This window comes from Rhinopithecus bieti, unplaced genomic scaffold (genome assembly GCF_001698545.2).
Source record: "Rhinopithecus bieti isolate Rb0 unplaced genomic scaffold, ASM169854v2 scaffold_23862, whole genome shotgun sequence".
Classification (NCBI taxonomy): Eukaryota; Metazoa; Chordata; class Mammalia; order Primates; family Cercopithecidae; genus Rhinopithecus; species Rhinopithecus bieti.
In genome coordinates, this window is record NW_016811338.1 from 528278 (window position 1) to 548172 (window position 19895).

Sequence of the window (19895 nt, forward strand, 5' to 3'; positions counted from 1 at the left end):
GAGTGTCTGTGGCTTTTCTAGGCCCATGGTACAAGCTGTCAGTGGATCTACCATTCTGGGGTCTGGAGGATGGTGACCCTCTTCTCATGGCTCCACTAGGCAGTGCCCCAGTGGGGACTGTGTGTGGACACTCTGACCCCACATTTCGCTTCTGCACTGCCCTAGCAGAAGTTCTCTATGAGAGCCCCGGCCCTGCAGCAACTTCTGCCTGGGCATCCAGGCATTTTCCTACATCTTCTGAAATCTAGGCAGAGGTTCCCAACCCCCAATTCTTGACTTGTGTGCATTTGCAGGCTCAACACCATGTGGAAACTGCCAAGGCTTGGGGCTTGCACCCTCTGAAGTCACAGGCAAGTCCTACCTTGGCACCTTTCAGCCATGGCTGGAGCGGCTGCAATGCAGGGCACCAAGACCCTAGGCTGCACACAGCACAAGGACCCTGGGCCCAGCCCACAAAGCCATTTTTTTCCTCCTAGGCCTCTAGGACTGTGATGGGAGGGGCTGCTGTGAAGACCTCTGATATGCCCTGGAGATGTTTTCCCTATTGTCTTGGAGATTAACATTTGGCTCCTCATTACTTAAGCAGATTTCTGCAGCTGGCTTTAATTTCTCCTCAGAAAATGGAATTTTCTTTTCTGTTGTATTGTCAGGCTGCACATTTTCCAAACTTTTATGTTCACCTTTCTTTATAAAACGGGATGCTTTTAACAGCACCCAAATTACCTCTTGAATGCTTTGCTGCTTAGAAATTTCTTCCACCGGATATCCTAAATCATCTCTCTCAAGTTCAAAGTTCTATAAATTTCTAGGATGGGGCAAAATGCCACCAGTCTCTTTGCTAAAACATAGCAAGAGTCACCTTTGCTCCAGTTCCCAACAGGTTCCTCATCTTCATCTGAGACCACCTCAGCCTGAACTTTATTGTCCTATTGCTACCAACATTTTGGGCAAAGCCATTCAACAAGTTTCTAGGAAGTTCCAAACTTTCCAGCATTTTCCTGTTTTCTGAGCCCTCCAAATTGTTCTGACCTCTGCCTGTTACCAAGTTCTAAATTCGCTTCCATATTTTTGGGTATCTTTTCAGCAACGCCCCACTCTACTGGTACCAATTTTCTATATTAGGCCATTTTCATGCTGCTGATATACCCAAGACTGGGCAATTTACAAAGATAGAGGTTTAATCGGATTTACAGTTCCATGCAGCTAAGGAGGCCTCACAATCATGGTGGAAGGCAAGGAGAACCAAGTCACATCTTACGTGGATGGCAGCAGGCAAAGAGAGAGAACTTGTGCAGGGAAACTCCCCTTTTTAAAACCATCAGATCTTGTGAGACGTATTCACTATCATGTGAACAGCATGGAAAAGACCTGCTCCCAAGATTCAGTTACCTCCCACCAGGCCTCTCCCACAACCTGCAGGAATTTGAGATGAGATTTTGGTGGGGACACAGCCAAACCATATCACTTCCTTATTCCCAATTTCCATAGACAACCTAAAAGTTCGATTTGATCAATCCATCTGGCACCCATTCCAGGATTCACTGAATGCTATACAATAGTCACCATATCAGGTTAGGACCTGGCTCTTCTTGGTCTGCAGATCTAAGAGCTAAGAAGATGAGTTTTCTGCTGCCCATATAACTAGTACCCAGTGATAGAACAAGAACAGATTAACATCAATAAACACATTCTGGAAAGCCAAGAATGGAAGTTATGAGCATTCACTCTTCTGCTTTATTGGCCTCTTCTCACTAGAAAGAAGGGGCTCTTCTTCCACTTTCTGGCTTTTTCTGGCTGTCTGATAGGGGTCTCATATTTCTAAGTATAATCTATCCCACTGCGTAATTAGTGTAAATGATATTAAAGTGTCTGGTGGGGAGGAGAGAGGCGAATATCTTTGGAAGGGGCAAAGACATTTCCCAAGGAGGAAGAGGTCATGGTGGGAACCCAGGTACTGCTTTGGTGACATCTCAGCAGGAGGGAGAGGAACCCGACAGGTTGGCTTAGTTTGTATCTCAGGGAGGCCCGGAGAACTACCATTCCACCTGTTTTTCCTTTTTCAAGGCTCAGTCTTTCCTTTTTTCTTCCCTGCCTCCCTTATGTATTTCTGGAGCTGTGTGTAGACAACACTTGGAAGTGGCCTGTGGATTTATCAGGGAATACGTGATAGTTCTTACCCTGTTGGCACCAATAGTCTACTGGGAGAAATAATTATAATATTGTGTGATAAATCTTAAAAATAGAAATATTATCAATGTAATCTGGGAGGAGAGAAAAGGAAATGGCCAGCCCTAGAACATCGGTTTCTTCAGTGAACTCTTTATTAATTTCTGTGGTATTGTGCTCTCCTGAATCCTTATCTCAAGAAACTCTTTGACCCTTTGTTTTTTGAATGTGCTTTCTCTGTCTCATATATTTGTACTTCTTTTTAATATCCAGAGGAATTATCATGGGTCTGTTTTTGTCCTCTAGGGTTCTTCAAATCTTGTAAACTGAGGCAGTATGAGAATTTATGGAAAAATATATAAGTAGGTCATAGATTCTTGCAGCATTGAAAAACCAGACTTGGAAAATGGCTCAGCAGAAGAGAAGTTCCTATTCCAGTAAGATTCTGGGTAGGGCATTACCATGGGAACCTTGATACTAGAGTGGTGGTTGCTGGGACATCTCAACTCTTTTTGCATCTTTAAGTCTCCAGTTCAACACACCAAGTCCTGAGTGGAAGCATCTAATTGACCTCACCTTGATGTGTGTTTACATCCTGGTCACTAGAGGGTAGGGGGAGGGAATAACTGGCTTCTTCTCCCATAGTGAGGGGTGGGGCCCTGCTCCCACCAAGATCCACACAGTAAAGTTTCTTCCAAAATAGGGGAGTATTTGGATATTGAATATATAGATAAGCAACTTCTCCCTCTGTCATTGCCTGCCTCCATTTTATCAGAAAATTCTGATTCATCCCAGATCTTTAACTCCAGCTCTGACCATCTACACCTGTTTTTCCAAATGCATTCAGGGGCATCCTCTTGGGTGCTCCATGGGATCTAAACTCACATAGGATAATGGCCAGGCACAGCATCCTTCTTCCCCTTCTCGGACTATTTCTTTGAGAATCACCTGAGAAACGAGTTAAAAATGCAGATTTTCTAGACTTCCTCTCCCTCCTCTGCAATGCTGATTTTTGAGCTTCTGGAGGAAAGCCCAGGAGTCTGTCATTTTCAGCAGGTGGCCCAGAAAATTTTCAAATTAATAATGGCTGTGCTCTTTGGGAAACAGGGTTTTCATCTATTACAAATTTTTGCCAATGTTTTCTCTGCTGTATCTCTCAAGTCTTCCCAATCTTTTCCCTAAAACAGTATGTCTTCTCTATTGCAAAGACTACATTCAAGCCATCTTTATTACTAACTTTATACTCTATCTGTCCCACCATCACCAGTACAGAACTTCTCATAGGCCTCTCTACCTATTCTGTGGCGATAGCATCAGGGAGATCCAGGGAAACTACTTTCTACCTTCTGCATCCGTTGGAATTTGTCTGTATTTCCAGAAATTGAGTTTTGTGTGGCTGCTTTGGTTGATACAGTATGAGATAACTGGAGGCCGGACTCGGTGGCTCATGCCTGTAATCTAAGCACTTTGGGAGGCTGAGGTGGGAGGATCACTTGAGCCTAGGAGTTCAAGACCAGCCTGAGAAACATGGTGAGACCCCATCTCTACAAAAAATAAGAAAATTACCCAGGTGTGATGGTGTAAGCCTGTGGTCCAAGCTACTGGGGAGGCTGAAGTGGGAGGATCACTTGAGCCCAGGAGGTTGAGGCTGCAGTGAGCCATATTCATGCCACTGCACTCCGACCTGGGTGACAGAGTGAGAACCTGTCTCAAGAAAAAAAAAAAAAAAAAAAAAAAAAAAGATAACTAGAAAGGCACAGGTACTGACCATTTAGAATGGGTACTGACTAGAAGCAATAGGTGACTGATGCAAAAGTGGCCTGAATCCTCATCATAGTAAACAGTAATACTTCGACTAGACTTCTGTTTCTGCAACCCAACAGGTTTTCACTAGGGCAGATTTGCACAGGTCATGCCATAAGTCAAATTATTTGTCAATGTGTCCTTCTGGCCCTGCTCAAGGGATGTTCTGTGTGACCTGCAGTGAATATTTACTCTCTTGTTAGGGCACAGTATGGACACATTATGATCCAGCCCTTATGATCTCCTTTGGATCTTTCTTTTCAAGCGTGATGGTTTAAAGGATTGTTTTGTACCGTGGAACTATCCATAGAAAATTATTTTGGGGATTCTTCTATTGTTCACTAACCTGGCTTAAAAGTATGGCTTTACTTTCTGTCTTTACGGTAAGCGAGAGGTTAGAAGGATATGCTTGAATAAGGAGACTGCCTTCCTCTACACTGACAGTATTTTATTAAGAGGATTAGAACATTTTCTTTGTCTTGTATTTTATACATTAATATGATTTTATGTCTTCTCTCACCTTGAAACTTTCTTTGTAGATTTTAATTTAAAAGGTGAAGAGGTAGGCCTCAATTTCCTTGATTCTTTGAACTCTGAGTTGGAAGATGATGGTAGTAAATCATTGGAGGCTCAGAGGTGAGAGAGTACCATTTGTTCTGGGAGGACTCAACGTCGTAAATTTGTCCTTAGACTTACAAGAATGTTAAGCACCAAAGAAAGAAGCCTACATGATCTCTATTCTCGACCTCGAGCAAGGATTAGCTTTGTCCTGGGCAGCCTGTAAGAACACACAGTCTCACTGCTCCCTTGTGTTTGTGCACTAAAGCTCTGCTCTTCAGGGTCAGTCAGAGCAGCACAACCAATAGCGCAATGCAAAAGCTGAATAATATGGGAACGTATCCTGAGCACTTCCAATTTATTTAATAATGTATATATGAATCTAGGTTCACATATTCAGATACATGAGAAATACTATCTTTTTTTTTTTGAGATGGAGTTTCACTCCTGTTGCCCAGGGTGGAGTGCGATGGTACGATCTTGGCTCACCGCAACCTCTGCCTCCTGGGTTCAAGCAATCCTCCTGCCTCAGCCTCCTGAGTAGCTGGGATTACAGGCATGTGCCACCATACCCAGCTAATTTTGTAATTTTAGTAGAGACAGGGTTTCTCCATGTTGGTCAGGCTGGTCTCAAACTCCTGACCTCGGGTGATCTGCCTGCCTCAGCCTCCCAAAGTGCTGGGATTACAGGCTAACATCTTTCTTTATGTTCTCCAAATCAGTCTAATTAGAAATTGGGCATGTCATACTGAGGGGTTCCCTAGGGTCCTGGGCCTTATACAGGAGAGACCACCTACTTGTCTGTTATTTGTCCTTATAGATCATCAGAGACATCTGCTCTCCTTGTCTACACATTCTCTTTAGGTCTGAGATCTGTCTGCTTGGGAAAACAAGATATTCTGTAAACGGGTTCGGTGGTCCTATCTCTGTAGAAGCAGCACCGTCCTCTTCTCTGAGGTCTCGCTTCTCCTCACTGGCACTCCCCACCTCCTCAGCCAGGGACAGATCTTTCTTTTATGAAGCTCCTTCCTGCTGTCTGCTTTGTCTCTCCATTCTATGATTTCCCTGAAACCTTGTTCTTATACTGAATCATTAATGACAAAAATTTAGTTTCCCTTTCATTGAGAACATAAGGACAAAGGCTCAGAAAGTGAGGGGTCTATTTGCATCTTATCCTTCTAGTGTAGCAAAGAAAAAAATAAAGAAGGCTGATACTAGAAGCCTCATATCCTAACAACCAGGCATTTGTTGCATTCCTACTATGTATTAACACTCAGAACACTTTCCTTCTTGTGAATTGGTGCTCATGGTGGCTTAGGCACTCTGTTAAGCATTGAAGGCATATGGTCATCCTTGCCTACATCAGGTGGGGTTCAGGGTGCAGTCAAAAAAAATCAGTTCTTGCAAATTTAAGCAAAAGGGGCTGGGTGCATCAAAGAAGTCCCCACTACCCCTCCGCCCCCATACACACACACTCAAAAAAAAAAAAAAAGAAAAGAAAAAAAATGATGTGGAGTTAGCCAGATGAATGAGAGAAAACACTTAAGAAATATGTAGGGGCCAAGTACAGAAAATGAAGAAAGGCAAATAACAATGAATAATCTAGGCTCTGCCCTCAAAGGCCTTTACAGCTCAGTGAGGAAATGGGCTTTTATATGTATAATACAAGGCAATGAATGAAAGGAGGCAAAGCTAGTCCCAGTTCTGCTTGGAAATTGCAGCATCAGGGCTTTTAGAAGAAAAGTTGGTATTGAGCAGCATATAACCTTTAAATACTAACACAGTGGTAGAGTTGATGTTCAAATTATCTGGACAGGTCAAATCTGTCTGGACAAGGGAGAAGAGTAGGCTGCCTTGCGTAAACAGTAGAACATTCTAAATGGAGAAGCCACTTTAAAATTCTCTTCCTTGAAACCTTGCATGGTCATTGGCAAAATGTCATAGCTGAGTTTGGAAGAAGACATACCATTTGCATTGATTAAATCATTTTCATTAATCAGGGCAGTTAATATTGTAATGTTACAATATTACAATGTAATGCTACATGCTGGATGGATGTGTTGTTAGATACTATTGCTACTTATCAAATAGCAACACCTGATCAATCTGGAAGACTAACTTATTAAGGTGTTCATCTGTATTTTAGCATCATTGCTATAAACAAATCAGAAAGAATGGAAGCTATCATTTCTTTGTGGACAACTCAACCCTCTCACCCCACACATCAACATTTTCTTTACCTAACAAGCAGTAATTTGAACCCAAGACCAGGGATGGTAACAGTGGGGTCTTTGCTGTCCCTAGAGCAGATTTAGAGGAGTGCATTCCCTCAAATCTTTGAATCACAGTGTGGAGGAAAAAGGTAAGGGCTTTGAAGAGGCTGATGGGCCAAACCTGGAGGATAGTTTATCTGCAGTGAGAAAAGGAGTAAGTTCACTACACCATTTCTTTCTCTCTCTCTCTTTTTTTTTTTTTTTGTTAGTTTTTGTGTCATAATCAAACTTTGTAATCCGGCTAGATGTGGAAGAGAATAAGGAAAATATGGAACTCAAAGAACTGTAGCAAGAGCACAAAGATTATAGGATACTGAGAGCAAATAGGGTAGAAGGGTGCTCTCCTGAGCTGCAAAAGGAATGGTCTGGTAGCTAAGGTAAAACACAAATCAAATTTATTAAAACACAAATCAAATTTATTAGATTTGCCCACAGTCAGCAGTGATGATCTTCTTGCTGATCTTGCTATTCCTAGAACAGAAGCACTCCATGACTTCCACAATGTTCATGCCATCTTTCACCCTGCCAAAGACCACACACCTGCCATCCAGCCACTCAGTCTTGGCAGTGCAGATGAAAAACCGGGAATCATTTGCGTTGGGTCCAGCATTTGTCATGGACAAGATGCCAGGACCCGTATGCTTCAGGATGAGGTTCTCATCATCAGATTTGTCCCTGCAGATGAACTTGCCACCAGTGCCACTGTGGTGTGTGAAGTCACCACTCTGACACATAAACCCTGGAATAATTCTGTGAAAGCAAGAATCCTTATAACCAAATCCTTTTTCTCAAGTTCTCAGAGCAAGACAGTTTTCTGCGGTCTTTGGAACTTTGTCTGCAAACAGCTCAAAGGAGACGTTGCCCAAGGGTTTGCTATGGCGATGTTGAAGAATACTGTGAGGTTGAACGTGGCTAGTGGCAAGGGGCTCTGGGTAGCATGGGTGGCATATGCAAATCTCCCCCCATGACTATTTCACGTGTATATGTATGTGTGTGTGTGTGTGTTTGTAATCTGTGAATGGTAAAGATCCATGCCCCATTTACACATTACTTCCTATTTGGTTAATAAAATTCTGTCTGATGTGTGAATGCCTGGGGTAGGAATAGGAGATTAACTCTGAGATCCATGCTCCTGAGGTTTATCAAGAAGGATTGCTAGGCCTCGGCTTAGAATAATGAAATACACCACCCATCTGTGAATGAATGATGTGGGCTCAGACGGTGAGCATCTCAGCAGCAGTCTGCATTAAAGACTCTTGTGCCCCAAACATCACTGAGTTTGAGTTTCTCAACATGCTGTTGCTTGAGAGCTAAAGATCACATTTAATTTGATTCAGGTGTTATTACCAATAAAATAATCTATAAGGAAGTTGCAAGACTGCTTGCAATGGTATATTAAAATGAAGAAGCCAAGTTTTTTTTTTTTTTTTTTTTTTGAGATAGAGTCTTGCTCTGTCACCCAGGCTGGAGTGCAGTTGTGCGATCTCGGCCCACTGCAAACTCTACCTCCTGGATTCAAGTGATCCTCATGCCTCAGCCTCCCGAGTAGCTGGGATTACAGGCATGCACAACCAAGCCTAGCTCATTTTTATATTTTTTTGTAGAGACAGGGTTTCGCCATGTTGGCCATGCTGGTTTTGAATTCCCGACCTCGGGTGATCCACCCACCTTGGCCTCCCAAAGTGCTGGGATTGCAGGCGTGAGTCACCGTGCCTGGCCAGAAGCCAAGTTCTAATTGTGAGTTATGTAAATACTTAGAGCTTTCTGATGTGGCTGTGGAATAGACTGGTGTCCAATAGAACTTTCTGTGATGATGGAAACGTTCTAGATCTGCACTGTTCAGCCCAGTAGCCACTATATGTGGCTATTTAAATTTAAACTTTCAATTAAAATTCAATACAATTTTAATTCCTAAGTCACACTGGCCACAATTTATGTGCTTGGTAGACACATATGGTAGTGGCTTCCATATTGGATAGTTCTGGAATCAAAAGCATCTTCTGTATAGGTGATCTTTAGAGCTGGTATTTGGGAACTAGTTTTCAACTTTTCTGCTAAGTCTGATAGATTAATCGACTGGAAGGGACTGCTTGAAGCATTGTGTGGGAAGGACTTGCAATCATATTTAGATACACTGAGAGAGAATGTTGTGACAAATGGTAATCTGAGTGTGGGAATGAGGTACAGTGCTATGGTTTAATTATTTACCTTTTCTCATTTTAAACTTTTCCTCGCATCAGAGAGAACATGTATGTTGAGGAAACCATTCAAAACCTCGCTTCCCATGTGATCCTGCTTCCCATCTGTTTGGATCAGTTGCTGTCTCAAGGAGAAACCTGTTTCTACTCTTCGTTAAGGGTGGGGACAGTGAGTGTGCCCCCTGTCCCTTTCCCCACAAATCACATACAGTCACACACACAGTGTAATATAGTTCATCAGCAAACTTTCCTGTCCTGTTCTCCCTTGCAGACTTACATGTAGGATCCTCAGAGAAGACTCAGGGAGATGGGAACGGGGCAGGCAAGCCTTGATTAAAAGGAGTAAATGGTGAAGGAAAGAACCACTTTTTCTGTCCTCATTCCCCTATAAAATTGACATATTTTTTTTCCCCACTGAGAACAACAGTAGCATCTCTGGTAATGTTATGCTACCATGAACTAACATCTTCCTTTCCTTCCCTATTTTGAACCCTTGGGTGGTTTGTCTGGCCATCACACATCATGATTTTTGAAAGAATTAAGTACATTGACCTCTTGCTGTTAGCATTTCTGTAGTTTGCTCAAGGAGTTTATTTGGGGAAGGGAAGACAAAAGGTTCATAAGAATAATTTCTTTTTATTTTACTCCTTTCTTGTGTATGAGTCAATTTTTTTCCCAATAGCTATGACCTTCTTACAGTAAGGGACCCTCCTGCAAGTAAGGACTTAAAGTATGAGTCTATTTTTTTCCCCAATAGCTATGACCTTCTTACATTGGTGTCTAGAAGAGAGGTTGACAAAAGCCAACATGCAATGTAGGATTTATTGAACTGAGATGCCTGGGATTTAACGGAAAGTCTTGTATTTAGGACTGTGTCAGTGGTACACTATCTGATTTTCCCCACTTCAATGGCTAAATGAAGATTAACTGAGACATGAACCCAGTTCAGGCTGGACTGCCAATAGCTACCCCAGAGTTGCTGTTTAGCCCTGGTACCCTAATAATGCTGCTTGTATCAATCCCCCATTTTTTCAGTACTTCACCATCAGGATACCGTCCATAGGGTTTGCAAATGGTGGGCCCACTGAACTGAGCTGAAAATGAAGATGTAACGTTTACAATGCTACTTGGCCAACAAGCAGTGGAAATATACACACTACTTGTATACATGTGGAATATACACATCATAGTTTAGTAAGGTTTGGCTGCCACCTGGTGGGGGAAATTCTGCAGTGTGTTTATTTCAATGTCAAACACATAAGTAAGACTCAAGTCATGAGTCACCTAACTGTATGCTCGGATGCTTAAGATATTCCAAAATAGTTCCGTTGCCTTAAAGGAATTAAAGACTTATAATTGTGGTTGTGTTAGGGCATGTACCTGCTATCTGCAGATATGATTGCTCATTAACCAAGTAAGACTCAGGCCCCAGAGTCTTTTGTCTTCGACGGTTCTTTCCAGCTCTGAGGTTGTGTCAGTCTTCACCTAGACTTCGAGAATAAACTTGAGGCCAGAATTATTAAGATTCTTATTGCCAGCTGGAGCTAACACACATTCCACCAATTCCAAGCTGGGTGTGAAATCTCCTAGAAACCACCCACTCTTAGAACAGATCTCATGAAACAAATTACAACAGGAAGGAATCCTCACCTCCCTTTATCAGAAAATAGCCCTGTAAGCAAGGACCATGTAAAGAAGTAGAATGGAAAAGCAGGCAAGTTAAGTTTTAACAATGCTAAGTACCTGACAGATTTTCCTTAAGTTGATTCTTTTTTCTAACCAATGTCTAAAAAAAAAAAAAAAAAAAAAAAGGAAAATTATGATCTACTTTCTTTGGGTTGTGGAACAATAAGTAAGACATCTTGATCTTGTAGAATGACCATATAACAATATGTTGAATCAGATTTATACCCTTCCCAGATTTTCTTGCTTCCTTTTCCTGGGCCACTGGCTGCTGGCTCCATGAAGAGTCCCATCACTGCTGTCCCCTCATGGAATATCACTGTCTACCTTGTCTTCCACCACTGGCGAAGGCCCAGTTCAATGGGCCTAGTCAGGTCAGGTATGGGCACCAATGCTGCTGCAGCTCCCACCGTGCCAGGTTCAGTGAGAGCCATGCTGGAGTCTGCCTTCCCCTGGGAGAGGCCAAGGGAGATCTCACTGAAAAGCCTGGACTCGGCTTTCCCACTGGCTACCTGGAGGAACCAGTGATAACCCTAGTGAAAGTGCAGGGGTAGGCACTGGGTCATAGGCAGAGGGATTCGCTTGGGCAAAGGCCTTGAGAGAGCAAAGAGAGTTTAGAGAACTGCACATTGTCAGCGTGGCTGGAGTGTGATGAGCAAATGGAAGAGGAAGGCGGAAGACAGATGACACAAGGCTTTGCAGGATGACCTTGAACCTTAGCCAGTGTCAATGGTAAGCTATGTAAGCAAAAGAGTATTGCAAGCAGGTTCGTGGTTTAAGAACTGGCTGCAGGGTAGAGACATGATTAGAGGGAGACAGAACTTGAGAAAGGGAGACAAGGAGATGGTTGGGGGAATGGAGACTGGAGATGATGGGGGCACTAGGTGGTGGCAATTGACTTGTAGTCAGGTGACCAGAAGTCCTGTTCTGACTCTGTCACTAACTTTGGTTGAATTATTTAAGCCTTCTGCTGTTTCATGTTCTCATCTATGAGTCAGAGTTAAAACTACCTCAGCTGGGTGCAGGGGTGCACATCTGTAATCCCAGCACTTTGGGAGGCTGAGGCAGGCAGATCACTTGAGGTCAGGAGTTCGAGACCAGCCTGGCCAACATGGTGAACCCCCATCTCTGCTAAAATACAAAAATTAGCCAGGCGTGGTGGCATGTACCTGTAATCCCAGCTACTTGGGAGGCTAAGGCAGGAGAATCACTTGAACCCTGGAGGTGGAGGTTGCAGTGAGCTGAAATCATGCCATTGCCCTCTAGCTCGGGCCAAAAGAGTGAAAGTCTATCTCAAGCAAAGCAAAGCAAACAAAATAAAACAAAACAAAAACTACCTCATTCCTAGTGTTTAGAATTAAATAATTTGAATGCACTTACTAATAGGTGCTTCATAAATATGATTTGGGTGTGAAAGGTGTGAGGACGGAGTGACCTCCCCTGAGTTAGCACAGCTGTCAGGCCAGCTGAGCACAGCTACCACCAAGGCCTCACTAAAGTAGGCCCTAGGTTTTCTCAAGATAACAAGTGATTTACTTGGATGTAAGGAGAGTTATCTTTATATACTGTCTCCACAGGATTAAGGCACCAGAACGATGGCTGGTGATAGAAATGTCAACACCAAAAGGCCGGCAGGACACTAGAAACAGCAGTGTCAGGATATGCCAGCTGGCATTTGCTGCATGCTGTGCTATGCATGTGTGAACACACAGACACATAAACATTGTAATTAACCATCCTGGGGTGATAGTATGTTCATACAGTCAAAACAGGTGATGGATTTGAAATGCAATTTGAACTTAATCATTTGGGTGAGGTGATTTCAGAGTTGACTAATTTAGCAAACCATTTTTAAAGGGTGCTAATTAAAAATTGCCTGGGGTTATCAATTTGCTGCCAGAACTGCAGAAAATGGGCATGGAAAATTTCAGTCCAGCTAATTATTGGCTAAAGCATAAGACTTGATTACCATGTCAGGGGAATTTTTTTAATGGGGATATTTTCATTCAAAGCTTTTAATTTTTTAATTTAGGGGAAGAATTATTGAGACACTAGAATTATTATTGAGAGACTAGAATCCTGGGGTGAGAAAGACATAATATCTTATTTGCTTTATTTTGTTCACCATTAATTCTATCTAGTGTCATTAAGGCAAATACATTTTTTGCGTACTAGATTGAGGAATCTTGGAGTCCTAGTCTGTAGATGCTTAATTGTCTGAGATAGCACTGAAGCCTAAAACCCAAGTGGACAGTTATGGTGTTTATTTCAGTCAGCAGAATCTCAGGGTTTGAAGAGAGCATCTAGTATGCTGTGAGTGTGGCTGATGCAATTCTTCTTGGTGCTTTTCCACTTTCTCATTGATATTTTAAAAGTTAGGTGTCCAGGAAATCTCAATAAGAATCAGACTGTGAGGTTTTAAAGGGACAGATAGCATGATGGTTTTATTCTGCACTCAATTCCCATTGCCTGGCACATGGAAAATTCTCAGCAGGCGTTTGTTGAATGAAGGAATGCATCTGCCATGTTGCTCTAGAGCCTTGGGAAACGTCTGTGAAAACAACAAAAATCGTTGCCCTCATGGAGATTACATTCTAGCAAGGGGAAGAGAGATAACATAATAAGTAAATTATGTGGGATGCTAGGTGAGGAATTTTTTGGAAAAAATAAAATCAACACTAAGTAAGGGGCATTGAAAGTGCCAGGGGTATGGTGGGGTGGAGTTGGGTTAGTGGGCCTATTTCTTTATTAAATATGAAGCTCCGAGGAGGCCTTGTTGAGAAAGTTAGGTTTGAAAAATGATATGTAAATGGCAAGAGCCCTGGCTAGATGGACATGTGGGGAGGTGCATTCCAGGCAGAGAGAACAGCTAGGACCAAGGCTGCAAGGGTTGTGTCTGAGGAATAAGGAGGCCCATGAGGGAGGCCCATGAAGCTTGAGCAGAGTGAGAAGAGGGAGGGCAAAAAATAAGATTAGAGAAGTGATGGAGGCCATCTAGGCTATTTCAGTTCATTGTAAAGACTTTGCCTTTCCTCCTAATCCTAAGCAGGATTTTAAGTAGAGAAATGGCATAACCGGAGGTGGCCACTGTGCTAACGGTCAGGAAGGAGCTCAGGGTAGAAGCAGGAAGCACTGGGAGGCCACTGCAGTAATTCACAAGAAGAGACCACGTGACCTGAACCAGAGTGATCATGACAGAGCAAGAAGGAGTCAAAGTCCATTTTGAAAGCAGAACTAGCAAGTGCAAGAGAAAGAGGAAATCAGAATGACTTCAAGGTTTTGGGCTTGAAAATGAGAAGGACAGGATTACCAGCAATTGAGATGGGGAGGTAGGAGGTGACACAGGCTTTTGGGAGAAGAGTACTGGTTTAGTCTTGGACATGCTGGGTGCGAAAAGTCCATCGGATATCAGGGTGGAGATGACAAGTAGAAGATTCAGTATGTGACTTTCCATGCACACATTGTTGGAGACCATATGTACTAGGTGTGACCACTAAGAGTGAGCAGACACAATGAAAAAGAAAAGAATGAGGCCTTCCCTAGCAGCCGTCCTACGTTAAAAGGCTGGGGGAAAGGATGAACCAGCGAAGGGTACAGAAGACTGACCAGTGAGACAGGAGTAACACCGAGAGAGGGGAGAGTTTAGTGTCCTGGGAGTCAAGGACAGAATGTGATAATTGTATTAAATATTGATGAGACATATCAAGTCCAATGAGGACTGAGGCTTGACCACTGACTTCAGCAATATGGATTCACCAGCGCCCAGTTGTTTTGGTGGAATGGGGAGGCCAATGCATCCTTGGAGTGGGTTTAAGAGAGAAACAAGAGGGGAATTGGAACTACAGTGCACTTAGACAACATTTAAAAGTACACTGCAAAGGCGAATAAAGAAATGAGGGGGTGGCTGATAAAGGAGGTAGGGTCAATAAAACAATTTAAGGAAGTACTTTTTATGCCAATTGGAATGATCCAGGGGAAAGGGGGGAAAAACCCCATGATGTAGGAAAGAGAGGGGCAGGTTGTAGGATGATCCTGAAGGGACCAGAAAGGAGAACTGTGCACAAGTGGATGGCCAACTTTGATGGGAACGGTAGATGGTTCATCTATGGTAACAGAAGGAAAGGTGGCAGGGGCAGATGCTGGTAGGTGGAGAATGGGATGGAGTCTGAGTTCTTTTTTGATTGCTACAATTTTCTCAGAGAAGTTGGAAGCTAGGTCACCAAATGGAAGTGAGGAGTTGGGGAAGAGGTATTGAAAGTCTGAGGAAGAGGAGCAGCCATGAAATAGAAACAAAGAAAATGAGAGAATGAATTGTTTGGGGATATGCAGTAGAATTGCCAGGCATCATTAAAGACCCACTTAAAAAAGGTGTATTGGGATGTGTGCATGCAATTTTAAGTGAGCTCAGACATCATAGTTGTCATGTTTTGTTTTTGTATGTATGCATGCATGCATGTATGTATGTATGTATGTATGTATTTATTTATTTGAGACAGAGTTTCGCTCTTGTTGCCCAGGTTGGAGTGCAATGGCATGATCTCAGCTCACCACAAACTCTGCCTCCCGGGTTCAAGCAGTTCTCCTATCTCAGCCTTCGAGTAGCTGGGATTACAGGCCTGTGCCACCACACACAGCTAATTTTGTATTTTTAGTTGAGACAAGGTTTCTCCATGTTGGTCAGGCTGGTCTCGAACTCCTGACCTCAGGTGATCTGCTTGCCTCAGCCTCCCAAAGTGCTGGGATTGCAGGCAGGAGCCACCACACCCGGCCTTGTTTTTTTTACCTCCCCCCGGAAATTTTCAGGTGCTAGAGAGGGAGAGGGTGGGATTGTGATAGGGTTTTTCCTGGCGAGCCTGAGTCCAGGAGATAAGCAATAGCATAATTCTAACTGAAATGGAGTTTGCACAGATGCTTAATGATTGTCTGTTGAATTAATAAATGATTTAAGGAAAAGTTGAAACGTTATAAAAAAGAAAAAACACGTGCTTGGGAATAAGTGCCGTCTCAATGTCTGAGAAATTGCAGAATGAGTCAGACAATGAGGGTCCTCGTGCTGGCTGCTGCTCTGCACGCCCTGCCTATTCCTCTGTCCTTCTTCTGTGGCCTGTCTACACATTTCTATTCATGAGGACCTTGGAGAATCAGATTTTTTTTTTTTTTTTTTTTTTTTTTTTTTTTTTTTGAGACGGAGTCTCACTCTGTCGCTCAGGCTGGAGTGCAGCGGTAAGATCTCGGCTCACTGCAAGCTCTGCCTCTCGGGTTCCTGCCATTCTCCTGCCTCAGCCTCCCGAGTAGCTGGGACTACAGGCGCCCGCCACCTCGCCCGGCTAGTTTTTTTGTATTTTTTAGTAGAGGCGGGGTTTCACCGTGTTAGCCAGGATGGTCTCGATCTCCTGACCTCGTGATCCGTCCGTCTCGGCCTCCCAAAGTGCTNTTGAGACGGAGTCTCACTCTGTCGCTCAGGCTGGAGTGCAGCGGTAAGATCTCGGCTCACTGCAAGCTCTGCCTCTCGGGTTCCTGCCATTCTCCTGCCTCAGCCTCCCGAGTAGCTGGGACTACAGGCGCCCGCCACCTCGCCCGGCTAGTTTTTTTGTATTTTTTAGTAGAGGCGGGGTTTCACCGTGTTAGCCAGGATGGTCTCGATCTCCTGACCTCGTGATCCGTCCGTCTCGGCCTCCCAAAGTGCTGGGATTACAGGCTTGAGCCACAAGCGCCCGGTGAGAATCAGATTTTGTCTGCCTCTGTGGGCCTCGTTGAGCCTCTCTGTTTCTTCATGTTTGAATAATAATTCATGTCTTCATAATGTTTGAATAATAATTTACTGAGGTTTTTTTTCTTACATATATTTTAAATATTTTAAATCAAATACAACTGTTTTAAAATTCTGATTTATAAACATACATGTCACCTATTTTACAAAATATAGAAAATGTAGATAGATTTATAATGAAAAAACTTACCTACAATATCATATTGTAGCAACTTTGGTGTTAATAATTTAAGGTACGCCAGGCATGATGGCTCATGCCTATAATCTCAGCACTTTTGGAGACCGAGGCAGGTAGATCACCTGAGGTCAGGAATTCAAGACCAGCCTGGCCAACATGGTGAAACCTCATCTCTAATAAAAATACAAAAAGTTAGCCAGGCGTGGTGGCAAACACCTGTAATGCCAGCTACTCAGGAGGCTGAGGCAGGAGAATCGCTTGAACCCGGGAGGTAGAGGTTGCAGTGAGCCGAGATTGTGCCACCGCACTCCAGTCTGGGCAACAAGAGCAAAACTTCGTCTGAAAATGAAACTAAACAAAACAATAATTTAAGGTAATGCTGTCATTCCGAGTGGTTTAGAAAAGGGAAGCCAACTTTCCACTCTCCTCTTCTTTCCCTCTCTCCTGTGCCCACAGTGAATGCCCCATTTTTGCACTTTCTACAGTCTTCCCCGTCTGTGTTCCCAGGAACTTCTCTCTCTTTTTCTTTCTCGCCCCATGCCTCTTTGACTCCTGGCCCCTTTCTCTCATTTGTCTTCTGTTCATTTGCCATAATGTAAGTTCTGTGAGGGCATCCTTATACCCTAATGTCTGTCTTACAGTAGGTACTAAAATTTGCGTGTAAGGACAATGACATGTCAACCTGGAATATCCCATGTAACTGGACTGTCGGGTTTATTGAAAGTTAACTTCTAATGAAATGGCCAGGGTGAGTTTCCTGCCGAGGACTGTGGAACTCTCATCTACCCAGTGAAACTCATTTTTATCTACATTCTTGCATCCATAGTCTTACAGAGAGCAAACTCTTCAGTCATAAATCTACTTGGAAACCTGACCAGTAGATGCAGTATTGGTAAATTTTCAATGAGGCCATAAGAATGCATTTACAAAAAGTACAAAGTTAAGGTTGCCTGTGATGATTTTAGCTAATCAGCACAATTTTAGAAGGAAGCAGATACATCTGCCCTTTCCCTCAAACTTCATATAGCTGTAAAATGTTAGATTTCCTGGGGAGTTACTCAACACAGAACCTTGGAGATTAATTTAGAGGCCAGATCCCCACAAGCATTTGTCTAGCCTTAGACTGAACACTTCTGTTGCCGGGAGCTTGCCATGTCTAGTGGGAATGGGTCTGTTCTGTAGTTGTTGGGTGGAAAAATTGTTAGCAGAGTCTTTTTTATGTGAAGATGAAAAGTGCCTCCCACAGAGTCAACAAAAAAGTTCTGGTATATGGAATTTTTTAAAGGAGGCTAAAGTATGAATAATTGGAAACTTTAGTAATTTGAGGCTTCTGTAATTTCTCTAATTCTTTGTAGTCAATCCATTTACCCCATCCCCTTTAACGCTAACATTATTTACTTGATTTTAGTTCTGTGAAGCTTTGGCTCTTATAAATGACACATCTACCCAAGAGAATGGTTAAGCCTTAGAGCAACTTGTGGAAAGTTTTCATTCCTCAAAACAGGAATGAATAACAATGGCCTCAATATGACTAACATTATTAATGTATTTATATGGGTATATAATACTAGAGTATCTAGAGAAGAAATTATGAAAATGATTTGCATATCCGCTTCTTAAAATTTAGGGCAGGGAGGCCAAGGCGGGTGGATCACGAGGTCAGGAGATCAAGACCATCCTGGCTAACACGGTGAAACCCCATCTCTACTAAAAATATAAAAAATTAGCCGGGCGTGGTGATGGGTGCCTGTAGTCCCAGCTACTCGGGAGGCTGAGGCAGGAGAATCGCTTGAATCTGGGGGGCAGAGGTTGCAGTGAGCTGAGGTCACGCCACTGCACTCCAGCCTGGGTGACACAGCGAGACTCTGTCTCAAAAAAAAAAGGAAACAAAACAAAACAAAAAAACTCCTTTATCTCTCAAGCCTTGAAAATAATATATTGGCTTCTTCATGATTTAATCCATGGCTTCCTCATGAAACTCACTGCTCAATGCCGCTGGCATGCAAATATTCCAACTGGCCATGCTGCTCAGTTCCTTGCAATATAATTGAATAAAAACTTGGATTAAAAGGTCAACTTCAAAATATGCCTAATAAATTCACTGACTAAAAGCTATCCCAACACCTTTCTGCATCATTTCTCTCCATCTCATTATTCATGTAGGCTTCCCTGAATTTTAAGGAATGCAAATAAAAGAGCATAATGTGTGGAGCATTGGGGCCTAGGACATTTGTTCCATGAATAAGGAACTAAAGGCAGAGTGAAAGGTATTTCTTAAATAAATTACGTTGATATGGTGGAGAGAGTATTGATGGGCGCTTATGTATTTTCTATAGCGCAAAAAAAGTAAAACTCACATATTATTCAAAGGAATCCCTTATTCTATGTCTTTCATACATTTGGTCCCATAGCTCTAATACTGGGAGGCTCATTACTTCAAAATGATTGTTTTTAAAATTTCCTAACCTATGACACTAAAATCATTGGGGTTATTCAGCAAGTTGTGGTAGGACAAAGCATGAGAATTTCTATAAGGGAGAGGTGAGTAGAATGTCATAATATTACATATAAAGCTTTCTCGTGCATTCTACAAATAGTTGCTGAGTAACCACATATGTTAATAAAAGTGATCCAAAGGTACCTCTTTTGGAAGGAATGAGATCATGTCCTTTGCAGGGACCTGGATGGAGCTGGAAGCCATCATCCTCAGCAAACTAACACAGGAACAGAAAACCAAACATTGCATGTTCTCCCTCATAAGTGGGAGTTAACAGTGAGAACACATGACACAGAGAGGAGAACATCACACACCAGGGCCTGTTGGGGGGTGAGGGGCAATGGGAGGGAGACCATTAGGGCAATTACCTAATGCATGCGGGGCTTAAAGTTGATGGGTGCAGCAAACCACCATGGCACATGTATACCTATGTAACAAACCTGCACATTCTGCACATGTATCCTGAAACTTAAAGAATAACTATAAAATAATAATTCTAACTCAAACAAAAAAGAATTATTATAAAATAAGAATTCTAACTCAAAAATAAAACAAAAGATAACTGTTTTGGGAGGCCGTGGTAGGCAGATTGCTTGAACTTAGGAGTTCAGGACCAGCCTGGGGAACATGGAAAGACCCCATCTCTACAAAAAAATAGAAAATTAGCCAGGCATGAAGGCTAATGCCTGTAGTCCCAGCTACTTGGGAGACTGAGGCATGAGAATCACTTGAACCCAGGAGATGGATGTTGCAGTGAGCTGAGATCGTG

At 42.8% G+C, this 19895-nt stretch overlaps 1 protein-coding gene across 1 annotated transcript in view; it reads right to left on the reverse strand.

Moving 5' to 3' along the window:
* Positions 1–11115, reverse strand: part of NOBOX (NOBOX oogenesis homeobox) — a 33506-nt gene extending 22391 nt beyond the window's left edge. Inside the window, exons 1-2 of the mRNA XM_017893734.1 lie at positions 11009–11115; positions 7341–7550 (exon numbers count right to left, since the gene is read on the reverse strand). Coding sequence (XP_017749223.1) covers positions 7341–7550; positions 11009–11115 — 317 coding nt within the window. The remainder of the gene's footprint in view (positions 1–7340; positions 7551–11008) is intronic.
* Positions 11116–19895: the final 8780 nt, after the last annotated feature.